The sequence below is a fragment of the Xenopus laevis genome, chromosome 1L (genome assembly GCF_017654675.1).
Source record: "Xenopus laevis strain J_2021 chromosome 1L, Xenopus_laevis_v10.1, whole genome shotgun sequence".
Classification (NCBI taxonomy): Eukaryota; Metazoa; Chordata; class Amphibia; order Anura; family Pipidae; genus Xenopus; species Xenopus laevis.
Window position 1 is genome coordinate 151,068,150 of NC_054371.1, and position 21,417 is coordinate 151,089,566.

General features: G+C 40.0%; 2 protein-coding genes across 2 annotated transcripts in view; one reads left to right on the forward strand and one right to left on the reverse strand.

Annotated features, from left to right (window-relative positions):
• The window catches only part of thtpa.L (thiamine triphosphatase L homeolog), a 72,794-nt gene that overhangs the window by 35,104 nt on the left and 16,273 nt on the right, over positions 1-21,417 (reverse strand). The gene's annotated exons all lie outside the window — the stretch shown is intronic.
• The window catches only part of zfhx2.L (zinc finger homeobox 2 L homeolog), a 45,984-nt gene that overhangs the window by 9,762 nt on the left and 14,805 nt on the right, over positions 1-21,417 (forward strand). The window contains exons 2-7 of the mRNA XM_018259455.2: positions 2,021-4,144; positions 4,619-5,175; positions 8,743-8,953; positions 11,882-11,953; positions 12,506-12,564; positions 20,095-20,295. Coding sequence (XP_018114944.1) covers positions 2,062-4,144; positions 4,619-5,175; positions 8,743-8,953; positions 11,882-11,953; positions 12,506-12,564; positions 20,095-20,295 — 3,183 coding nt within the window. The 5' untranslated portion in view covers positions 2,021-2,061. The remainder of the gene's footprint in view (positions 1-2,020; positions 4,145-4,618; positions 5,176-8,742; positions 8,954-11,881; positions 11,954-12,505; positions 12,565-20,094; positions 20,296-21,417) is intronic.

Here is a 21,417-nt window from a genome sequence, read left to right on the forward strand (position 1 = left end):
TGCCTTGGATCAGGTGCACTTGCCATTCTTTAGGTCAGTACTATAATTTTCCCCCAGTATTCTCCATTTGTTGTTCTATTTGAAGAGGGTGAAGCCTGTCTCAGTTTATCATTTAAATTACACTGTAATCCGTAATATAAATTTCCACCATGAGGCAACATTTCTGCCGACTCTTCAACAATGTGCCATCCAGGGACTGAAAATAAAAATGACAGACAGTTGGCAAACATGCTATAGGAGCATGATTTCCTCTCTTATGCTCCCAGTGCTGCCCGATGTCTTTTTTCTTTTAGTTCAGAGGGAGATATAGTAAATCCCATGCTTGCCCCTTAAACCAACTGACATGCTGAGTAATAACCTGCATAAAGAATTTTGTGTTCTGTTCATAAATGAGGCCTCATGGGTTTAATTTTAGGGCTTGTCCACTCTACAGATGGTCTGTAAAGTAAATCAGAAGTCAGACCTGGCATTGGTACAGTGGTACTCAAACACTAACATATGCCGAATCGGACATATATTCCGTTGAACTAAAATTACAGCATGCTGCAGTTTATGTTACTGATCGAATCAGATTATGGTGATTATTTCACTCTGGTATCTTCTATGTATTCAGTAGCTCCACCGATTCCTGTACGTACATGTGATTTACACTACATACAGGCCAGCTGCAATGAGAGAAGTGTGTCCTATGAATGAGCCCATTATCTATTTTTAGATGTTCATATTTTATACCCTGAATTACTATGTCTTTTTGGCTTGTTTAAGAAGACACCACTACTATGAATTTTAGTAGGTTATTTCTGTATCATTTGGTTATGTCTGTACTGATTTATTAGACTGTAATAGACAGTAATAGCTATATACGTGAATTTAGTTTAGTTTAACAGATTTATTGACTGGTTATGACTGTGGGCCATATTGTTAAATGTTCTGGTTATGGTTTTATTGACAAGTCTGTTATTTGACATTAGTGACATTGATTGTTTTTGGTGCACTGACTATACTAACAGATTGTTGTTGTTTATTATATTTTCTGATGTTGGCATAACTGGTCCACAACAGTTAATATTAGTGATTATTATTTTATGGGTATGTCAGTGCTATGATGATATTAAATGTTTTATTGCTGTGTTGCTGCCGTGTTTGATAGCTTTGATTTTATTATTTGTTGGATGGTTTCACTGTATTGAAATCCATCCCTACCCTTAATGATTTCTGTAGTCCAGTCCTGGCCTCTATGATTGGTATTGTTAGTTCAGGTTGTTAAAACCAAACGTCTACTTCTGCTTGCGATCATAAATAGATTGTATTTAACTGAGCTAAATTAGGATTTTTTTAAAATAAATATTAAAGACTTGCCTATATAACAGAAATATTAATTCTTTAGTGTTTGCTTATTCCTTAATTTCTTTTGCTGTTTCGCTCCCATACTTACTCCACGGCTTTTCCCTACCCCCTCCTCTACTAAGCTGTAGAATGAAACTCTTTAGTTAATAATTTCCATACTCATTAACATGCTAATGTGCTCAGGCTCACAGCTCTTTAATCACCTCAATATCTGACTCTGTGGGGAACAGAATTATAAGGACTCAAGGGGGGGAGGAGAGAGGGGCAAAATATTGATTAACCTCACCCCTACCAGAGAGATCAGAAGAGCCATACAAACCAGCCAAGCAGTGATAGATAGTTTAAGCTTTTTATTAAACGAAAACAAAAACCAGTGGTCTAGTCTTGTTGAGGTGACCGGCAATTAACCCCTCTCGTGCCACAGACTGTCAGAAACGATTCTCCCCTGCACAGAACATCTAGCTTCTTAGAATTTATTGTCTGTGATGTGACTTTCAGAGTGTTAATTTACTCTTATTTTGCCAGAAACTGGACAGTAATTAACTTTAACTAATGGACACAGATCTGCCAAAAAATGGTGATCTTTATTTATTAACTGTCTGTCTGACAAAGAATATCAGCAGCATTGTCTTACCCACTTGGCATTTACATTATGCCTTTTTTATTTCCACAGGGCTGTGTGTGAGATGACTCTTGTATTTCTAACATATCGCCATGGATGCTGGTGAATGCTTCCTCTCCTCTCCCGGGCAGGATGAGAGAAGCTCATGGCCATTGGACCTCATTCTCACCCCTTGCCCAGAAGCCACCAAAGATACCTCTCTTCTGCCCCCCATTCCCCCCCTCGACATTTCCACCTCAACTTCAGCTTCCACAACTGGAGGAAGTTATCAGGCACTTAGCCCCCAACCCTCGACCTCACAGTCCTCCCTTCTAGTAGCTACTAGTCCCCATCCAACGTATCTGCCAAAGCTCAGAACTCCTGTAGAGTCTAACTGCCAAGAGGAAGAGGAGGATGAGGGGGAACCCCTACTGGGTCGTGTGCTGTTCTCTGGTGACGGATATGTCTACCTCCTGAAAGGGGAGGGGAAAAAGAACCAAACAATACCCTCCTCAGCGTCACCACAGGACTCCCTGAACAGCACAGTGTTGCCCTATACCCCTCCCACTACATTCTGTCTCACCGCCACCTACCAAGGCATACGCTCTAACCAAATATCCCAACATACCTCAGCTGGGGCAGCCAATCCCAACCACCTGGTGTCTGGTGCCTCATCTAAAATCCAAGACCAACCCAAAGAAAACAAGGTGGTAGAGAGAGGACAGGAAACCAACAAGACACCCAAACTAACCAGAGGCTCCCAAAGGACCCAGATAGTGGAAAGTGTGTTTATCTGCCTCCCATGTCAGCTTACCTTTAGGTCTGGCAGCAAGTTTGGGTGGCACGCATCACACATCCATGTACTGGAACACCCATATCAAGATCATTTAGAAATGGGAGAGACATCTGGTATTATCCACAGCTCTAGTGGACAGCTATTTCTTAGCCTAATAGAACCAAAAATAAATCACAGCTCACTTGAAGCTGGTCAGGAACCAGAGAATATAGCTCTTTTAGGGGATCGGTCTCCCTCACTTTTAGAAAAGATCCAAACTGTTCTAGAACCATCAGGAAAATCAAAGGATGTAACTTCCCAAATCCCAGATATAATAACCAAAAGCCAAGTAGCTACTCATCCAGAAACAAATTTTGTCACTCTTGGCCTAGCACGCCAATCGTCCTTAAGCTTTCACTGCTGTGATCCTGCTGGAACACCCCACTTAACTGAAGCCAAAGATTCCAAGGCCCACATGAATGAAAAGAATGGAGGAGCCTCATTGAACCCAGCAGAAACAGAGTCACAAGGTGAAGAGGATGTTGAGGAAGAAGAAAGGCCTCCCCGAAACTCCCAACCCACTGATATTACTGAACAGCTACTTGCAAACCAAAGTTTCTATGGCCCAATGATGACCAGCTCCTTTCCTCAGATAGGAGTTGCCCCTGGCACTGATAAGAGAGGGGACCAAACAGACACTGAATGTGGGCTTCAGGCCCTTGATGACTGCACAGCAACCTCAGGCCCCCAACCATTCCAAAGCCTTTCTCTCCAGGGCCAGCTTTCTCTCCTTCATTCCCGCAATTCTTGCAAAACACTGAAATGTCCCAAGTGCAACTGGCATTACAAGTACCAACAGACGCTGGATGTCCATATGAAGGAAAAGCACCCAGAGAGCCAAAGTCACTGTTCTTATTGTCACAGTGGGCAGCAGCATCCACGTCTGGCCCGTGGCGAGAGCTACAACTGTGGCTACAAGCCGTACCGCTGTGAAGCATGCAACTACTCAACTACCACCAAGGGCAATCTCACAATACACATGCAGTCTGACAAACATCTGGCCAACTTACAGAGCTACCAGGGGCCAGGCACAACACCTAATGCTGCAGTCCCTCCATTGGCATCCCCAGTGGCTAATACTGGCCAGGGAGAGGCTGGCCAGCCTTCACCACCTGACCGGCAACTAAAGCAGAAAGCATCATGGCACTGCAAAGTGTGCAATTACGAAACCAACATCTCTCGAAATCTGCGTATTCATATGACCAGTGAAAAGCACATGCAGAATGTCCTAATGCTTCATCAGGGGTTAGGAATGGGGCAAGACACCTTCCCTTTCTATGGAAGTTCCCTTGCTCCAGATCAGGGCATGGACCACCATCTGCTATTTAATCCCATGCACTTCGGCTCATCTGGGAACCAAGGTAAAGAGAAGTAGACGTTACAATGGGGGTAGGTGTATGGTTTATGAAATTATTTGAAGAACTTAATAAGTTGTTTTCATACCAAAAAAAAACAACAAAAAAACAATACAATACAGTCTTTAGGTGCAGTATTTAGGTGCCTTGTGGATTGTACACGCACATATGATACCGGGAAATGGAATTGGAAAACAGTATTGTTATATTCTTTACTGAAACATGTACATTTTCCATTGAGTTTATTTAAACAATGTTTTGTAGCACAATATTTACTATTCTGAAGCTATAATTTACATAAGACACAATTTTTAGGTATATTTTTAACTGTGTAGTCAATTAAAGCATTACAACATTTACAGCATAGTACGTCATATAACTGTAGTTATATTACTGCAGTATAGTGATTGTCTGGCACAGATAACTTTTTAATGCTACCTCCTATCTGTATTATAATGCATCTGTCTTTTCTCTCATCAGCGTGCAGCCTCCTTACCACAGAATCTGCCTCAGGCCCTCAACTCAACAGTTTGGGCCCTTCCAACATTCCCATTCCTTCATCTGCACTCTTGCAGGATTCATTCTCCTCTAACCTGGAGGAGGAGCCCTCAACTGGCATATTTCGGTGTCTGATATGCCGCTCCTTTACTACTGATAGCTTGGAGGGATTGCTTTCTCATGCAAGTAGAGGCCGATCTCTTCCCGAAAGAGAGTGGAGAGAAGTTAGAGGAGATTTGCACTGCTGCCGTCTGTGCTCCTATAGCACTCAACTTAAAGCCAACTTTCAGCTGCATCTGAAGACCGATAAGCATGCTCAGAAGTACCAACTGGCTGCCCATATGCGGGAAGGAGGCGCTGCACTAGCTACAGCCCAGGCCTCAGCAGTAGAGTTACCCATCAGTGGCTACAGTCAAGCTTCTTCTTTCCCTCCACTGAACTTGAGATGTAATCTCTGTGGGTTTGACAGCAACAGCAGAGAGAAGTTGCAGCTGCATGTGCAGGGAGGAGGCCATGAAGAAAGCCTCAGGGTATACAAGGTGAAGTTTTGAAATTGGTTATGTACCAAAACGTGTGGGTTTTTTTAAAACATGGAGCCTTGCAAACAAATGTTTCTCAAAAGGTCCCCTAAATCACCATTGCAGCATGCTATAGCAAGTGTTTTTCCATATAGTAAAGGAACCAATAATATTTAAATATAACACAATTCTCTACATTATGATCTGTTGGGAGATAATAAACCCTGCAGACAAAAAAAGTTGTACAGATACATATTATTTTTTCCCATTTTTGTGAAAGACGTTTGCTGTGGCTTATTGTGAAGTTCTTAGAATGTCTTAGAGCAGTAGTTTTTATTTACCTGTAAGGGATATTTACCTACCTGAGCATATGGCAGTTCTAGAGCATTGTTTATTTCTATCAACACCTACCATTCATTATAATACCAGGATTACATGAGTGATGTAAAACAGCCTGGACACGACTCTAGTTAGTAAATGAGTCCCACAGACTGCACATCATACAGTGTGTGTGACTTACTGTCCTTACGTGTGCTATATAAGCAGTGTCTGATATTGAGAATCAACACAATGGAGAACATTTATTAAATGTGCTATTTTGTCGGGATTGCATCTTCAAAATTTTGCGTAAATGAACCCCAGTATTTATTAAACCAGTCAGGAACACAGGGTTCAGTTTTTATCTTTCTGTAACATTCGAAATCCTGGCAGGGAAGGAGGGACTAAAACACTGATGTTACAACTTCTCCACACAGCTTACAGACAACATGCAGGAACTACATATCCCACAATTCATTTCACGTTTATATTCCTTTCCTTATTGAAATCATGTGTGCAGGGAATTATGGGGTTTGGAGGATGCAGGCTCAGGACTAGGGTTGCCACCTGTCCGGTTTTGACCCGGACAGCCCGGTATTTTTAGGGGTTGCCCAGGTCTATACTTCCTGCCCGGTTTTCCAAATAAGGAAAACTGGGCGGGATTCCCTTGATTGACACGGTGATCAGCCAATCGCTGATCGGCGCATCATAGCCCCACTCACTGACGTCACAGGTCCGCCCACTGATGTCACAGACACGCCCACTGATGTCACGGACCCGCCCAGTCTCAGCCAGACATAAAGGTAGCAACCCTACTCAGGACAAATGGCTGTTGATACAAAGTAACTGTAGTCAGCCAGCTCAGCAAAGTAGTCAGAGAGATCAACAGGAGAGCAGGGGGCTAGTCTTAGGGAACTGTCAGAAACCATTAAAAATCATGAAAAGTCTGCATATTTTTAAATGAGATATATTGCAAAGTATATTGCAAAGTTGCTTGAAATTATGTTTATGTTTACGTTTCAAAAAGTTATGTTTCCCCTTTAACTTCTTATTTAAAATTATTCTGACACTTGCTGGAACATCTTTAATAATGAACTATAGATATATTACGGGTTTGTTGTAAATAAGATGTTATAATACACAAGAGCCATGAATATCCTGTAAATTATATCCTTATAATACACAAAGGCCATGAATATCCTGTAAATTATATCCTTATAAACGGTGAGTAGTGATGTCATCAGTTATAAACGGTGAGTAGTGATGTCATTTCTGTCACATGACTCACTAAAATTTGTGTATTATAATAAATAAAGTACCCCCAGTTGTAAAATATGAGGATATTAGAAGTTACCTCGGAGTTCCATGACCTGTATAAAAACACTCGGCCTTCGGCTTCGTGTTTTTATATGGTCATGAAACTCCTCGGTAACTAATAATATCCTTATATTTTACAAGAGGGGGTACTTTATTCACTATATAATACAAAAAAGCCATGAATATCCTGTAAATGATATCCTTATAAACAGTTCTAATGTCACCAGTTATAAACGGTGAGCTCTGATGTAATTTCTGTCACATGACTCACTGAAACTTGTGTATTCTAATAAATAAAGTACCTCCAGTTGCAAAATATAAGGATATTAGAAGTTACCTTGGAGTTCCATGACCTTCGGCCTCGTGTTTTTATATGGTCATGAAACTCCTTGGTAACTTATAATATCCTTATAGTTTACAACTGGGGTACTTTATTCACTATATAAACTGTGCTTAGTTATGTCATCTGTTATAATTGGAGCTTATTGATGTCATTTCTGTCACATGACTGATGGATCATGGAACTTCTCTGTTATTATAATATCCTTATATTTTACAAGAGGGGTCACTTTATTCACTATATATAAACCAATCAGACTGTGTCTAGCATTTTTTTCATCGTCTCATGCTTTCATGGATACTGCTGTATGGGCCTATTCATAAGATTAGCATTTCAAGGTAAAAAGTTGCAGGGTTTGCTTTTGGTCTAATACCCCACAGCAATCAATCAACATGTAGAATTTACTACCTGATTTTCTGCTATGGTGCAGTAAGAGTTGGGCAAACTTTGCACCTTTCATTACATTGCTTTGTTGATCTCCTCCAAGTCCTCACTGAGTATTGAAACCATGTGTAATTAAGTTTATGAAAACTAAAAACTACTTCTAAAAGGATATAATTCAAAAGCATTCAAATTGAGTTCATTCGAGGTAACCTCAGAAACCTCTAAAACTCGACCTTTGATATGTCTTATCGACATATTAAGTTATTATTTATAGCAACATATGATCTGTTTCTGAGATTCCTAGAATGCAAGATGTTTTGTTCATGTCATCCACTTGGCATGATGCTAATCTTTTTTTGTTTAGTAAATACAGTAAAATATTCTGTGTTATTCTGACCATTAAACTTATTAATTTGCATATTCTTGCTCTTATGAGTAAGAGTTAATTTAACTAAGATAACTTTAGTACAGGCAAATAGAGTGGCAGTAATGTTTTTATAGTTTCCCTCTTGCTTGCAAACTGAGGTTCAGAAAATCATGCATTTCCCTCAGCCTGGCCTGTCAGCATCAAGATTGGGTAAAAGGTGCAGAATTCCCTCTCTGAGTAGTAACGAGTTACGAGAGCACGCTTGTTTTACTCAGCAAGACAAGACAGAATAATTATAATGATATAATTATACTGAATGCCAAGAAAGCCAAGGAATGTTGAAGCAGTACAGATGGGATGACTAGGTTAAGCAGAGAATCTGTACAAAAAGTGTTCTTTTCTTTCAGGTACAGGTGCCAGCACTTAGTTACCTGTGTATTATTTTAATTCCTCCATTCCTGGTAACAGCTTACTCAGCAGTCAGATGACACAATGTGCTCCAGGGACACTAAAGTAATACTGGGAACACAGAAGCTTATTCTTTTCTATAACCATGACTTATCTGCAAAGTGTTGCTTTAATGCAGTTAGAATAAAATAGGAAATCTGGTTTCATTGTGAATAATCTTGATTTTACAGAAAATATTATAAATCAATAGTTCCAGTGCTTGTGTGTATGACATACAACATGTTATCATGTGACACTTTTATATCATGAAAACTATATTATGTGTAACTTTTGTGAATCTGCAGACTTCACATGCAGTCTTACAAGCCAGATATCTTGTCTTTATAACAAGGGTTGTGCAAATACGTTTACTGTATTTTGCTAAGATTGTTTTTTTTGTATGTCTTTTGTGTAGTTCTTGAATTCAATGGATGGTGCCGGTGAAAGTGACACAAGCTTCCGCTGTAGCCCATGTGACAGTATAGTTAGCTCTTGTCTTGGGATGACGGCGCATTTGCGTTCACCAAGTCACCATCAAAGCCTTGCACAGTGGAGGCTAACACAGGGGGAAGTTATGCTGGAAGGAATCATCAGTGTCTGCAGAGGCCCCCTTCCACAGGAACATGGTAAGAACTGCAGAATATAAGCAATCTGATGCTGAAGCCAGGTAAAATTATATTGATCTTGTCATTAGCTAACCACATATGGCACAATACTTTTTAAATAAAATTGCAGCAAGATTCAATAAAATTGCAGCAAGATTCAATAAACTGTAAGTCTTTAGGAAAATGTAAAATTATATAGCACTTCAATATATATTATATTAAATAATCAATGATAATTCACTGTTTCTCAAGGCAAATTTTCTGGACCAAAATTTCATTTGTACCCTTCATTTCTTTCCTTTACATAGCTTGCAGATAGCATACACTTATAGAGATGCCTAAAAACCATAAAATATTTATGTGCGCCGCTAGAGCAATTCATCAGGTATTTTCAGCAGTCAGCAGGATCAACATTTCATTATCAGAGGTTTAACAAAATGGCAGAATAGATAAGTCAAACAGCTTCATTTATCTAACACTATTTCCACTACCGTGTTAATTTCATATGTGAAATAAAGATTATACTTTTGTGGCCCCCAACTATCCCCCCCCCACCTGATGAACAATCCGATAAGAACTGAAAAATGTGACACAGCAGCCAGATGCCTAAATAATACTGTAGAAGCGCCTTCAGAAGTAAGAAGAAATTTAGTTGTGGTTACCAAGAAACATTCTTATGAGGTTCATTTCTCTCTTATGAGTTCTCCCAAAAGCTAACTGTTTGGGGCCTGGAGGTTTTAGGTACTATACGTAAGAATATGGTCTGGTAAAAATAAATACTTAACCAAGCTGTCAAGTTGTGTTACGTTTTTTATAAATCAAGTATAACGTAGTGAAACTCTTCCACTTGTCTACTTAAATGTATATTCTATCTGCAGTACATCAAAGCTACTTTCCTACTAAATGCCTGGCACAAGGAAAACTAAAAGTGGGCAGTCAAAGTCTTGTGGAAACATTTAAATCTCTAAATATATATATATATATATATATATATATATATATATATATATATATATATATATATATATATATATATATATATATATATATATAGTGATATTACTGAAAAATAAATAAATAAATATTTAGGCCTGAACAGTCAATAAGCCACTTAAATAATCCATTTTTTCTTTCATGAGCTGCTGTAACATGGGGGTTACACAATTGTATTTATAAATTATGCATGTTAACTAATTAAGCCTTCAGGCGTGCTTAACATGAAGCAATGCAAGATACCATACAAAAAAAAAAAAAAAGCTTTTAGCTATTTAAATAAAGTAGCTTTCAGGCATACATTTATATAAATTCAGTAGCTCAAGTTTTATTTAAATTTAAGGTGTGGTGATCTAGATTACAGGGAAAAAGCCCTTTTTCAAAAAAATCCCAGGTCCCAAGCATTCTAGATAAAAGATCCCACGCCTGTACTAACAATATACTATCTGTGAATCCAGAATAAACTCTTGACCATTTCAATAAAACACAATTATATCTACGAATAATTGGGTTTTGCTGGTACACAATCCGTTCATCTACAGAAAGCTACAGCTTTCAATTAATATTCTTCACTGCAGTTAGTAAGAGCTGTTTCTGATCCTGTTGCCTGTTGTAAAATGCAACATAAATGTCAGTGCTTTAATTGTTGTTTTTAAATTCACAAGAAAATCCACTGATGCAATCATTGACTTGGAACCACATATACCTAATCTTAGCCTTAACCTGTCCTGCATTCTTATCCTCTCAGTTCCTTTCTCTCTGTGCCCTCCCTCTTTCTCCCTCCTACCCCTCCTTCTTGTCTGGCTCTGGGCCCATCTCCTGATCAATATTTTATGATTTTGGCGGCTGTTGAATGGTGTTAAAGAACTTTAACACTTTAATTAGCTGAAACGGGAATAAATTCCCCACAACTGTCAATTTTCAGTATAATCGTTTATCTGGTGACACTGTGCCTGTCCCCTCACCCAGTCCTCTCGCGTCTCTCTGCCTTTTAAATTGCCTGTTCTCATTGCTTCCCTGAATAATATGTCCCTTGTCAAACTCTCTTTGTCCCTGTTTGAGAATGCTTGTCTTTATAACCATATAATTATACTATCCAGTTGAATATCTGACATTATGTTTGCTTCCTATGGTGTGTACTGTCTGCACTAATACAGTAAATATATTAAGGGTTGGGCAATTTTACATTTTGATTTCTCAATTATTTGGCACTTAACAATTGGATATAGGGTATTATTTATTTTGGCCAGTGGTGCATTTATTTGTGATTTTTCCCTCTTCTGTATTGCCGGGTCTGAGCATGTGTATTATTGACACTGTATTGTACATACACTGAGCCAGCAGGAGATCAGCACCCCCCATCTTGCTAGTGTACCCCTATAGAAAATATGGCCTTAAAAAAGGCCATGGGGGGAGCAGCTCCGACAGCCAACCCCCTCTTAAGATTCTTTTCTCAAGGACCCTGCATGCTCTTATTAATCTGCTGCCCCTTTCCTTAGAGTTGGTTTCTAATAAAACAACCCATAGTGTGTGTGTGTGAAATTGATATGGATATTAGGTTGTAAATTTCACTGGGGCAGGGACTGTTGTGAATGAGGAATAATTTCTGTAAGAAGAATAATTATAATACTAAAGCCCATCCCTCTCACTTGCATGAGGTGCTGATCTCAGGCACAAACAAATGACATGCATACATGGAAGATTACATCAGCCAGTGAATGGGTAGACCTATGTCTTTTCCACACATTTTTTCCTGTTAGTTGTCCAGTGAGTAAAAATGCAGAATATTAAAAAGGGAGCTCAAGGTAAAATATGTAAAAGGCCAATATTACTGATATGTGCATGTCAATTTGATATGATTCTTTGATAAGTAACTTATTAATCTGTAGGTTATGTTTTATTTCAAAAGTATTTTGAAAGTATTAAAGGTTCTTTTAACCTATATTTTTTTTTTAGTTAAAACACTGAGGTCTTCAGAATTCACTCCAAACCCAGAATCAGACGAAGAGAGCAAAGGCATGTCCCAAAGTGAGTAAGAAGATTTCCTGGGTGGAATTTGTTGTTTGGGGGCTAAGAACCTACAGTATGTGCCTTTGGGGCTAACAATAATTTTTGCCCAAAATGCTTCCCCCTTTTACACAAAGGTTTATAGTGTAGCCGCACAGCTATGTTGGAACACAGTCCATTGTTACCTTTCCTCACACTTACCTATATCTGAGGCTTTCACTTCCTTAGCAGAGCCACAGCATGACTAAATCAAGTGGGCAGGAGTTTACAAAAATTGTATTTCCAACCTGCTTATCATGTCACAGCAGTGAACTCTCCTGTGGTAAATGTAGCCTGCAGCTGGAGGCAAGAAGCCAGAAGGAGGGGTGAATAGTCCATGTAACAACTGACAGAATTAAATAAGCTTTATGTCAAAAGCAGAAGCAGTGCCAGACTGGGACATTCAAAGGCATTTTCACCACATACTCTCTCTGGTACTTCTGGAGAAACTTTATATGCTGACAAACATTGTACAAACCAATACGATTGCCTAACTCTTTACTGTTGCATCCTCTCCCACTCATCTTAATGTAGGCCCTGGACCAGACGAAGCAGCCAGTACAGAGTGTGAAAAACCTGCAGAAGGGACAACGGTATGTGTGTTTATTTGGTGCACAATGAAGATTTTATGTATCACAAGCATGAAAGTAGTGCTCCAACCTCTCTATATGTGTGTGCTTGTTTTTTGTCTGTTCATTAAACTGCTCAGATGTAGGCTCCCTCCTGAATCTGACCAGCTGGTGTGACTGCTGTGGCCTTTGTACATAGTGTGGCCAGTGGCCTGACAGAAAAGCAGTTCAAAGCAGTCAGTCTGTGGGAAATCTTAATAATAACATGCATAAGGCCCCAATACACAGGCCGATAAAAGCTGCAGACAGACTGAGTTGGCAGCTTATTGGCCCGTGTGTGTGGCCATCCGACCGGCTTCCCTGATTGATATCTGGTTAAAAAATCCCGTTGGATCGTGGCTGCATCTGTGCGTTCCCAGGGCCCATGATCGGATCAACCCGATATTGCCTACTTCAATGTGGGTATACCGGGGAGAGATATCTCCAAACAAGCAGATCGCTACATCTATGGCCACCTTTAGTCACATCTGAGCATGTAGTAGGAAGGGACTATGGCTCTGGGAAACCATGAAGTGCAACTGCAACTTCAGAAGCACAATACTTCTCAGCAGTTTCCCAGCCCAGTGACAGACCTTTAGGTGCTTTGGGATGTGAGGGCTCACTGGAGCACACAGAAATCATACCCAATGATTAGTATTGATGTTAGAATGTGGTGTGAAAAGTGCATTTCAGACACAATTCTTAAATTTTTTTTACTCAGAATGCAGCATTTTTTTGTGTGCTTTAAGCAAATCAGATTCAGTTGAGCTGAAAATGTGTAATTTTTGGCACTCTGTGTCAAAATTACATCTGTAGCAGAATCTTTAGGCAAAAATACACTGTGCCTACTGATGCTAGCTGCTCTATAAACAGTGAAGCTACATTAATAGACTTATTTACGCCTGATGCATCTGGACTACTGGTGGGGTGCAATGGTTCACCTTTAAATTAGCTTTTAGTTTAATGTAGACAGTGATATTCTCAGACAATTTGCAATTAGTTTTCATTTTTTATTATTTGTGGTTTTTGAGTTATTTAGATTTTTATTCAGCAGCTCTCCAGTTTGCAATTTCAGCAGTCTGATTGCTAAGGTCCAAATTACCCTAGCAACCATGCTCTGATTTGAAAAAGAGACTGGAATATGAATGGGAGAGGCCTGAACAGAAAGATGAGTAATAAAAAGAAGCAATAACAATAAATCTGTAGTCTTACAGAGCATTTGTTTTTAGATGGGGTCTGTGACCCCCCATTTGAAAGTTGGAAAGGATTAGAAGAAAAAGGCAAATAACTCCAAAAGTAAATAATGAAGACCAAATGCAAAGTAGCTAGGAATTGGACATTCTATAACATACAAAAAGTTACCTCAAAGGTGAACCACCCCTTTAATGAATGATGTTGAGTCATGTGTAGTGGCGTAACTAGTTGCCAGCGGGCCCTGGTACAGGATGGACACCTGGGCCCCCCTGTCAGACTCACCCCCTTTAAATCATACGCTGGAGTGCTGCTGGCATGCATGCTGTAAAATCTCCCCTTGCGCCGCCACTCGCAATAACCGTTATCCAGTGTCGGACTGGCCCACCGGGAAACCAGGAAAACTCCCGGTGGGCCCAGGTGTCAGTGGACCCTCTTGCTTCTAACCATTTGACATATTTCATGGTCATTCCCTATTTCTTTTTAGGAAAAAGAGGCTTAATAATGGAACAATAGAGTATAGTAAGTAGATATAAAAGACTTGGAGAATAAAGAGGTTTAGTGAGTAGAGGAGGAATAATAGTTTGGAAAGTGGGCTCCCAGTCTAAGGTTTTCTGGTGGGCCCCTGGCATCCCAGTCCGACGCTGGTTATCACGGTTCCAACAGGCCCCTAGGGGCTGTGGATCCGGGTGCAACTGCACTCTTGGTAGTTATGCCACTGGTCATGTGTGACTGCAGCCACAAAGGAACCCTGAGGTATTGCGCCAAAGTCTCAAGTCAGATATCATATTCCGACTTCAATAAACGTTAGTCAATGAGATTTCTGGATGCCCCTATGAGCCCTCAAATGATGTGATTCGATATGCAAGCATTTTTGCGCTTCTCACACTGTAAGATGAATGGGCCAACTCTGAATAATAAGGGACACGTGTAAAGGTGCTACTGGCCTTTTGTGCAAAATTCCCCTGATTATTCAATCTTGATAAGCACAAAAAAAGCTCACACTCACAGGTCTTACGAATGGAAAAGGGTGTTTATTTAGAAAATATTTTTTTTTCTAAACACCTTATTTTTCCATTTGTAAGACCTGTGAGTGCAAACTTTTGTTATGCTTATATGTATATCCCATATAAAAATCCTGCTTTGCCAGATACAGTATATAGCAGAAATAAATCAAAAAGGCAGTCAATGTTTTGTGTAGAAACTAGTTTTGTGCAAGTTCCCCGCCAGCTGGTGTTTACTATAACTCCCAGAGTTCCTCAACAACCATATAGTTTGTAGTTGAACAGCAGCCGGTGCTCTGAGGAGAGCATGACGCTTTTGCTCCGATGTGTTAATTGCAGCCAGTGACTAGCCCCAGCACGCCCTGCAGTCACATGTCCTGCATGAAACAGCAGCCGCAGGAAGCAGCGAGGCCTTCTTCCCAGGGAAGGGCCGGGCAGGCGAGGGTTAAGCATGGGCCCAATTCTGGAACACCCAGCAGGGGTGGAGAAAGGAGGGGGAAGAGGATTTTGTTTACCAGCTAGGCCGAAAGAAGCAAAGAGCGACAAAAAGCAGCCCTAATTATAGGGGTAAAGAGGGCAAAAAGCGGGGCTCTGCCAATAGAGAAAGTAGGGGAGAGAAGGAGGAGGGGGTACAGCGTGACAGGAAGCGAGGAAGGCAAGCGAGTGCTGGGGAAGCCGGTGGGGACAGTGGGAGGTAGCGGAGAAGTTAGAAAAAGAGTGAGGAATTCGGGGGCAGAAGGAGTTTAGAAGGAGCCAGTTATACGCTAGGAGTGGGGGGAGATCAGTAGAAAGGAGGGTGGGTAGTAGCACAGGGACAAGGGAGCTGCATGAAGCCGCCGTACTGGGACAGGAGAAGCCCTAACTTGCTCCTTAGTCTCACAGTGAGCTGCATGGATATGGAAGATGAGTCTTGTTTGTACAGAACGGTAAGTGGCCACTAATCACATGGGAGACAATGTTACATTGCATGAAACAGGATCAGCGTCACTGACACAAGGCAACACCCATCATCTAGGAGGGCATGGTGGGAGCTGTGGTTCAGCAACAGCTTAAATGCCTGCGCCTTCTTCTCGCTGTTGTAAACTGAACAAATAGGTTCCTGACCTATAACACACATAAACTATAACACAACTAAACAAAACAGGCCTTACACCAAGAGACAGTCAGCCTTATAAAGTATGCTCCAATACAGTTAATTATTTTCTCTAACCATAGTATTGCTACTATTAGTCAGACCCTCTCTCTTCTGAAACTGAACTCTTTTAGCAGCACACGATTTAGCGTGTTAGAATTTAAAGGGATACTGTCATGGGAAAACATGTTTTTTTTCAAAGCACATCAGTTAATAGTTCTACTCCGGCAGACTTCTGCACTGAAATCCATTTCTCAAAAGAGCAAACAGATTCTTTTATATTTCATTTTGAAATCTGACATGGGGCTAGACATATTGTCAGTTTCCCAGTTGCCCCAGTCATGTGACTTGTGCCAGCACTTTAGGATGGAACTACTTTCTGGCAGGCTGTTATTTCTCCTACTTGTATCTGAATCAGTCTCAGTGGGACTTGGCTTTTACTATTGGGTGTTGTTCTTAGATCTACCAGGGAGCTGTTATCTTGTGTGTTAAGGTGGCCATATACGGAGACATCGCCAAACAAGCGGATCTCTCCCCGATATGCCCACCTTGAGGTGATCAGTATTGGGCTGTATCGGATCCTAACGATGGGTAACGGGCGGTCGGATCGCAGGACCGCATAAACGAACAGAGATGTCCGACTTTCTGCCAGATATCGATCGGGGAAGCCGGTTGGAGGGCCCCATACACGGGCCAATAAGCTGCCAACTCGTGCCCATGTATGGCCACCTTTAGGGAGCTGCTATCTGGTTACCTTCCCATTATTCTTTTGTTAGGCTGCTGGGGAGGAGAAGGGAGGGGGTGATATCACTCCAACTTGCAATACAGCAGTAAAGAATGACTGAAGTTTATCAGAGCACAAGTCACATGACTAGGGGCAGCTGGGAAACTGACACCATGTCTAGCCCCGTGTCAGATTTCAAAACTGAATATAAAAAAATCTGTTTGCTCTTTTGAAAATTTGATTTCAGTGTATAATTCTGCTGGAACAGCACTATTAACCGATGCGTTTTGAGAAAAATATGTTTTCCCAGGACAGTTATCCCTTTAAACGCCATACTAAAGCATTAAATGCTGATTAATTGCCCCCCCACACACACACAATATGCATCACCGCTAATAAATGGCAGAGATGGGCAGATGGCACAATCACAACTGCACACGCTATCACTTATAGTGACATACCCACATCAATGCACCGAAAACCCACACTAACCTAACCAAACCCATCAGTGGTTTAACTATGACATGGTTTAGATTTACAGGCCCATTCATTAAACTCCCTGTGGCTGTTTGTACCTGAAATGCTGGGGCCTATTTTGAAACCCAGTCTGGACACGGATGCCACTGTCAGTTGTAAATATGCATAAGTGTATTTTGTATGCTGCGGTTGGCCTTATCTCCTAGCTGGCCAAGTTTGTCTGCTTTACTACAGACGAGTAATGTCTCAGCCTATCTGACTCGCATGTAATAAAAATGGCTCTGCTTGGGCAGTGACTAAAGTAGTATTTTTCCCCTTGTACATGGGCTCTGTCAGTAGTCCGAAACAGATTTCAGCTGAACATTGTTGGTTTCCTATAAATAACTCTCCTCTAACTGTGTTCACTTTATTTTTTTAAAAATAAACATGATACTGTTTATACTGAGATATGTAAAACAATGTATCTTTTTAGATTTCAAAATTACATCTCTTCAGGCATAATGTATCCAGGATGTTACAGAATTCAATGGAACATCCTGAATCATCAAATTGGAAAATCCCAATGACTGTGACTCTGCATTGATGCAATATCCTCCCACTAGTTGCTCCCATAATGATCTGATTGATCCAAATTGGATTATTCCATATTTCACCTAAAATGACTAGTCTGGCTTACTTTTCACCTCAGCACTGCAATATCTGTACTGCAGAAGTGCTCCCCGGGGCATTGACGTGCAGGGAATGCTAGTAAACCAGAGCAAAATGGCTTTATCATGGCACAACCCCCAGTAATTTTACCTTTAGTTGCATACTAAAATAGGTTTTACACTTCTGTTAATACAGTGTGTTAGTATCATCTACTTTGTCCCAAGTTTAGATCTCATTTTTCAAGGTTTATTTTACTTGATGTTCCTACGCTTCCCATTCTTTATCCAGGCTTTATTTTTGCTTTCTTATTGGTTCTATTTTGTGCATGATTGTTCCTCTCCATTTCCTTTATTATCATACTTATTGGTTCATTGCTTCTCTCCACTTCTCTCCTCCTTGATCTCTTGTCTCTCAATTATCCTATAATATTCTTACATGTCTATAGACTGCCCTGCTCAGCCATAATAGCTTCATGCAAATCAGTCACTGTCAACAAGATATGGAACTAACATCATAATACTTTACTAATGGAGCTGTCAAGTCATTTCTGTGTAAAGTAAAGTCACGTTATTATCTGCACAAGAAACTCAAGCAGCAACAAAGCATACACACACACACACTATATGCACATTATATAAATATCTGTAATTTTTTCCTATAAAACCATCAACACAAGGTGCAGTGGTATTCCTAATTTTGTAGCATGTCGGTTGGCCTCCTCCATACTTTTAACTCTTCCCCACAGAAAAAGTCAGCATGTTCCAGTAACCGGTATAGTACATAATCACTCAGATCTCACTACGCTTATGCAAGGTATTTGTTTTCTAATGAAGAAAATGTCTAATTATGTTCTCGTTCTTTCTTTCTACTTCAAACCTGTGCGTGTCAGAAAATATTCTTCGAAACTAGAGATCACACATTTGACATTAACGGACACTGTTCCTGTTAAATGCACTTAATATGGAATGTTTTAAAATCTCTTCAGTCCCATATAGAAATGTATACCTTTTTATATAAAAATGAATTATATGAAGTAATAATTCCTAAGATGTCATTTAGCAAAGGCAATATATTTTTTTTTCTTGCAGATCATTCTTGGAAAGAGCTGACATATTGCCTGCAGCTCTTGCCAGTTCAACCACATTCTTTAACATACAACATAATTGCAGTTACCTAACTGCACTAATGTCGAGAATAATTCTCATACACACACTAGAGTTGTTGTGAAGTACCATCTGTCATATATACCCATGAGGTTCTAAATGAGCTGTAAAAATAGAATGACGGTTGCAGTCCAAAAACCCTTAGCAACAGCCCCTCTGGCATTTGCCAAAAGTGTTGGAGAACTGTGCTTTGGGTCTGTGTGGCTCTGTTGGGCCTTTGTGCAGTTGAAAGGCCAAGGCCTAATTTAAATCTCTGTCCTGACATGTTTCACATTTAAAAATCAAATGAGACAATCGTGCTAAATTGTTATGGGCTTTGAACACTAAATCTGTGGGTTATCTTGGTGCAGAAAGTATTGGTGATGCAAGTCTGGGAGCTGCTGCATTTAAAATGATTACTTGGCAGCATATGTTAAATAATGTTCATTATCTATGTGTAAAGCAATAAGGTTGAGAGACATGCCAAAGCATTGCACCTTACAATCAGATTTCTGTTCAAATAAATTAGGGAATAAACCCTTACATATCCTACTGAGGGGACTGGTGATATCCTTTGTAGTGCCACTGTAGGTGGACCAAGTTTATGTTCGTATCAAAATTGCATCCTCCTTTAGGTTTGAATATTTATAAAAACATAAAGGGGGTAAAACTAGAAATACTTCTTTTAAAAATAAATGCTTATTAAAGGTTTTCAAAATTGTACATGGTGATATGGTCACTGGGTTAATGTGATGAATCCACCGCACTTCTGCAATTTATTTCTACTGCACTGGTGGTTCTGGCCCGGCTAGGGCCCTTAGCAACAGCAACATTTTTTACGGATCTGCACACACACAATTATCTGCAGTTGGGGAGCTTACCCCTTTTATTGTACCCCCCTGAAACATTGATACTGTTGGTGATACAATAAAAGGAGTAAGATCAGTGTAGTTTATGGTTGAGATTTGATTTAATCTCGGCAAAGCAGCAGGATGATTCCACTCAGACCTGCAAATAATGGTCTCTGGGTAGAATAACCATCACACATTAAACTGTTTTAGAGTGCAACTGTAATTAAGTAAAGTAACCCTTAACCACTCTTTACAGCCCACTGTTGATTAGTTAAGATCTTCCCTTTGTCTCTGTTTTTGTTTTAGCTTTCTGGCATTAATTTAATGAAAAATGTTTCCAATGCAGGTTTTCTGCTGCCCATTCTGTGCCTACGTCAGTCCCTCCGAGGATCAAGTGCAAAGCCATGCAGTGTCCCAGCATGCTCTGCAGCCTACTTTCCGATGCCCTTTGTGTCAAGAACAGCTAATGGGAACTGCAAACCTGAGGGGTCATCTTGGGCATGGACACAATGTTGTGTCTGAATGTGTGGAGAAACTGTTGCAGGTGGTAAGTTGGTGCACCATATAATACAAGCAAAAATAATTAAATATTCTAAAAATATAATAATAACACTGCCTTACTTATGCAACCTATTCCCTTTTAATGTATTCCAAACAAAGCTCAAAATAAGGAATAGTTTTTTTCACAATGCAGTGAGTGCTTAGAACAGTATCTAAAGCTTAATATGATTTTAATAGTCCTAGCACAGATTTCACGGATATTCAAACCGGCCAGTCCCCAATTAGATATTTCTTTGGCTGGCCAACATTTTGGAACCATGTGTATGCCAATGACAATAGCTTCAAGTTCTTTACTTATCCTGTTTAGTTTAAGAAGTAACAAAATTCAAAGAATTTTCATCATTACAACAATAGGCAAAATCTATGTTCAGCAAAAGCCCTATTCAATTAGATCATGTTGAATAAGGGGATGCCCAACCCTTTTAAAACTCTTGTTAGGACGAGGACTGCACCAGGCCAGTTATGTGTTACTCTAACAGTGCATCTGCATAGGTCCCTGTCATAACCTAATTATAGGCCTTAGGAGCAAATAAATGTATTAGCCCAACTTAGCTAATGATGACTAAACAACTTTAGAATGCAGTACAGGTATGGGATCCATTTTTTTCCAGAACCTGGACAGCTGAAGGTGATGGAAACAATATGAGGTGTAGGACAGAGCTGTTCAGTATTCCAGGGTGATTTTATTATTCTCTGAAAGAATACCACAATATGATAATGAGTATTGTATAATTCTATTGATTACATTGAAGAAGCTGGCAGAATTATTACAGTGACTTCAACATGACTCCGCATTAAAACACGCAAGGCAGTCTTGCTTGCATCAATCCTGTGTGCCATTGGATTTTTTTCTAAAGAATTATTACAGTGCCTTCGAAATAAAGGATTGGTGCCATGTGGGCTGATGTTTACTACCCATTTCTCTGTCATGGTCAGCCATCAGCCAATCCCTTTGCCTGTAGTTTGTGTCTCCTCTTCCCATGACAAAACACTTCTTTATGCAATTAAATAAAATTATAATAACATAAAGAAAGTGTTACACAAATTTGGTCTTATGGGGGTATAAAACAAAATATTTTTTGTACTTTATAACACAAATCAAATCTGT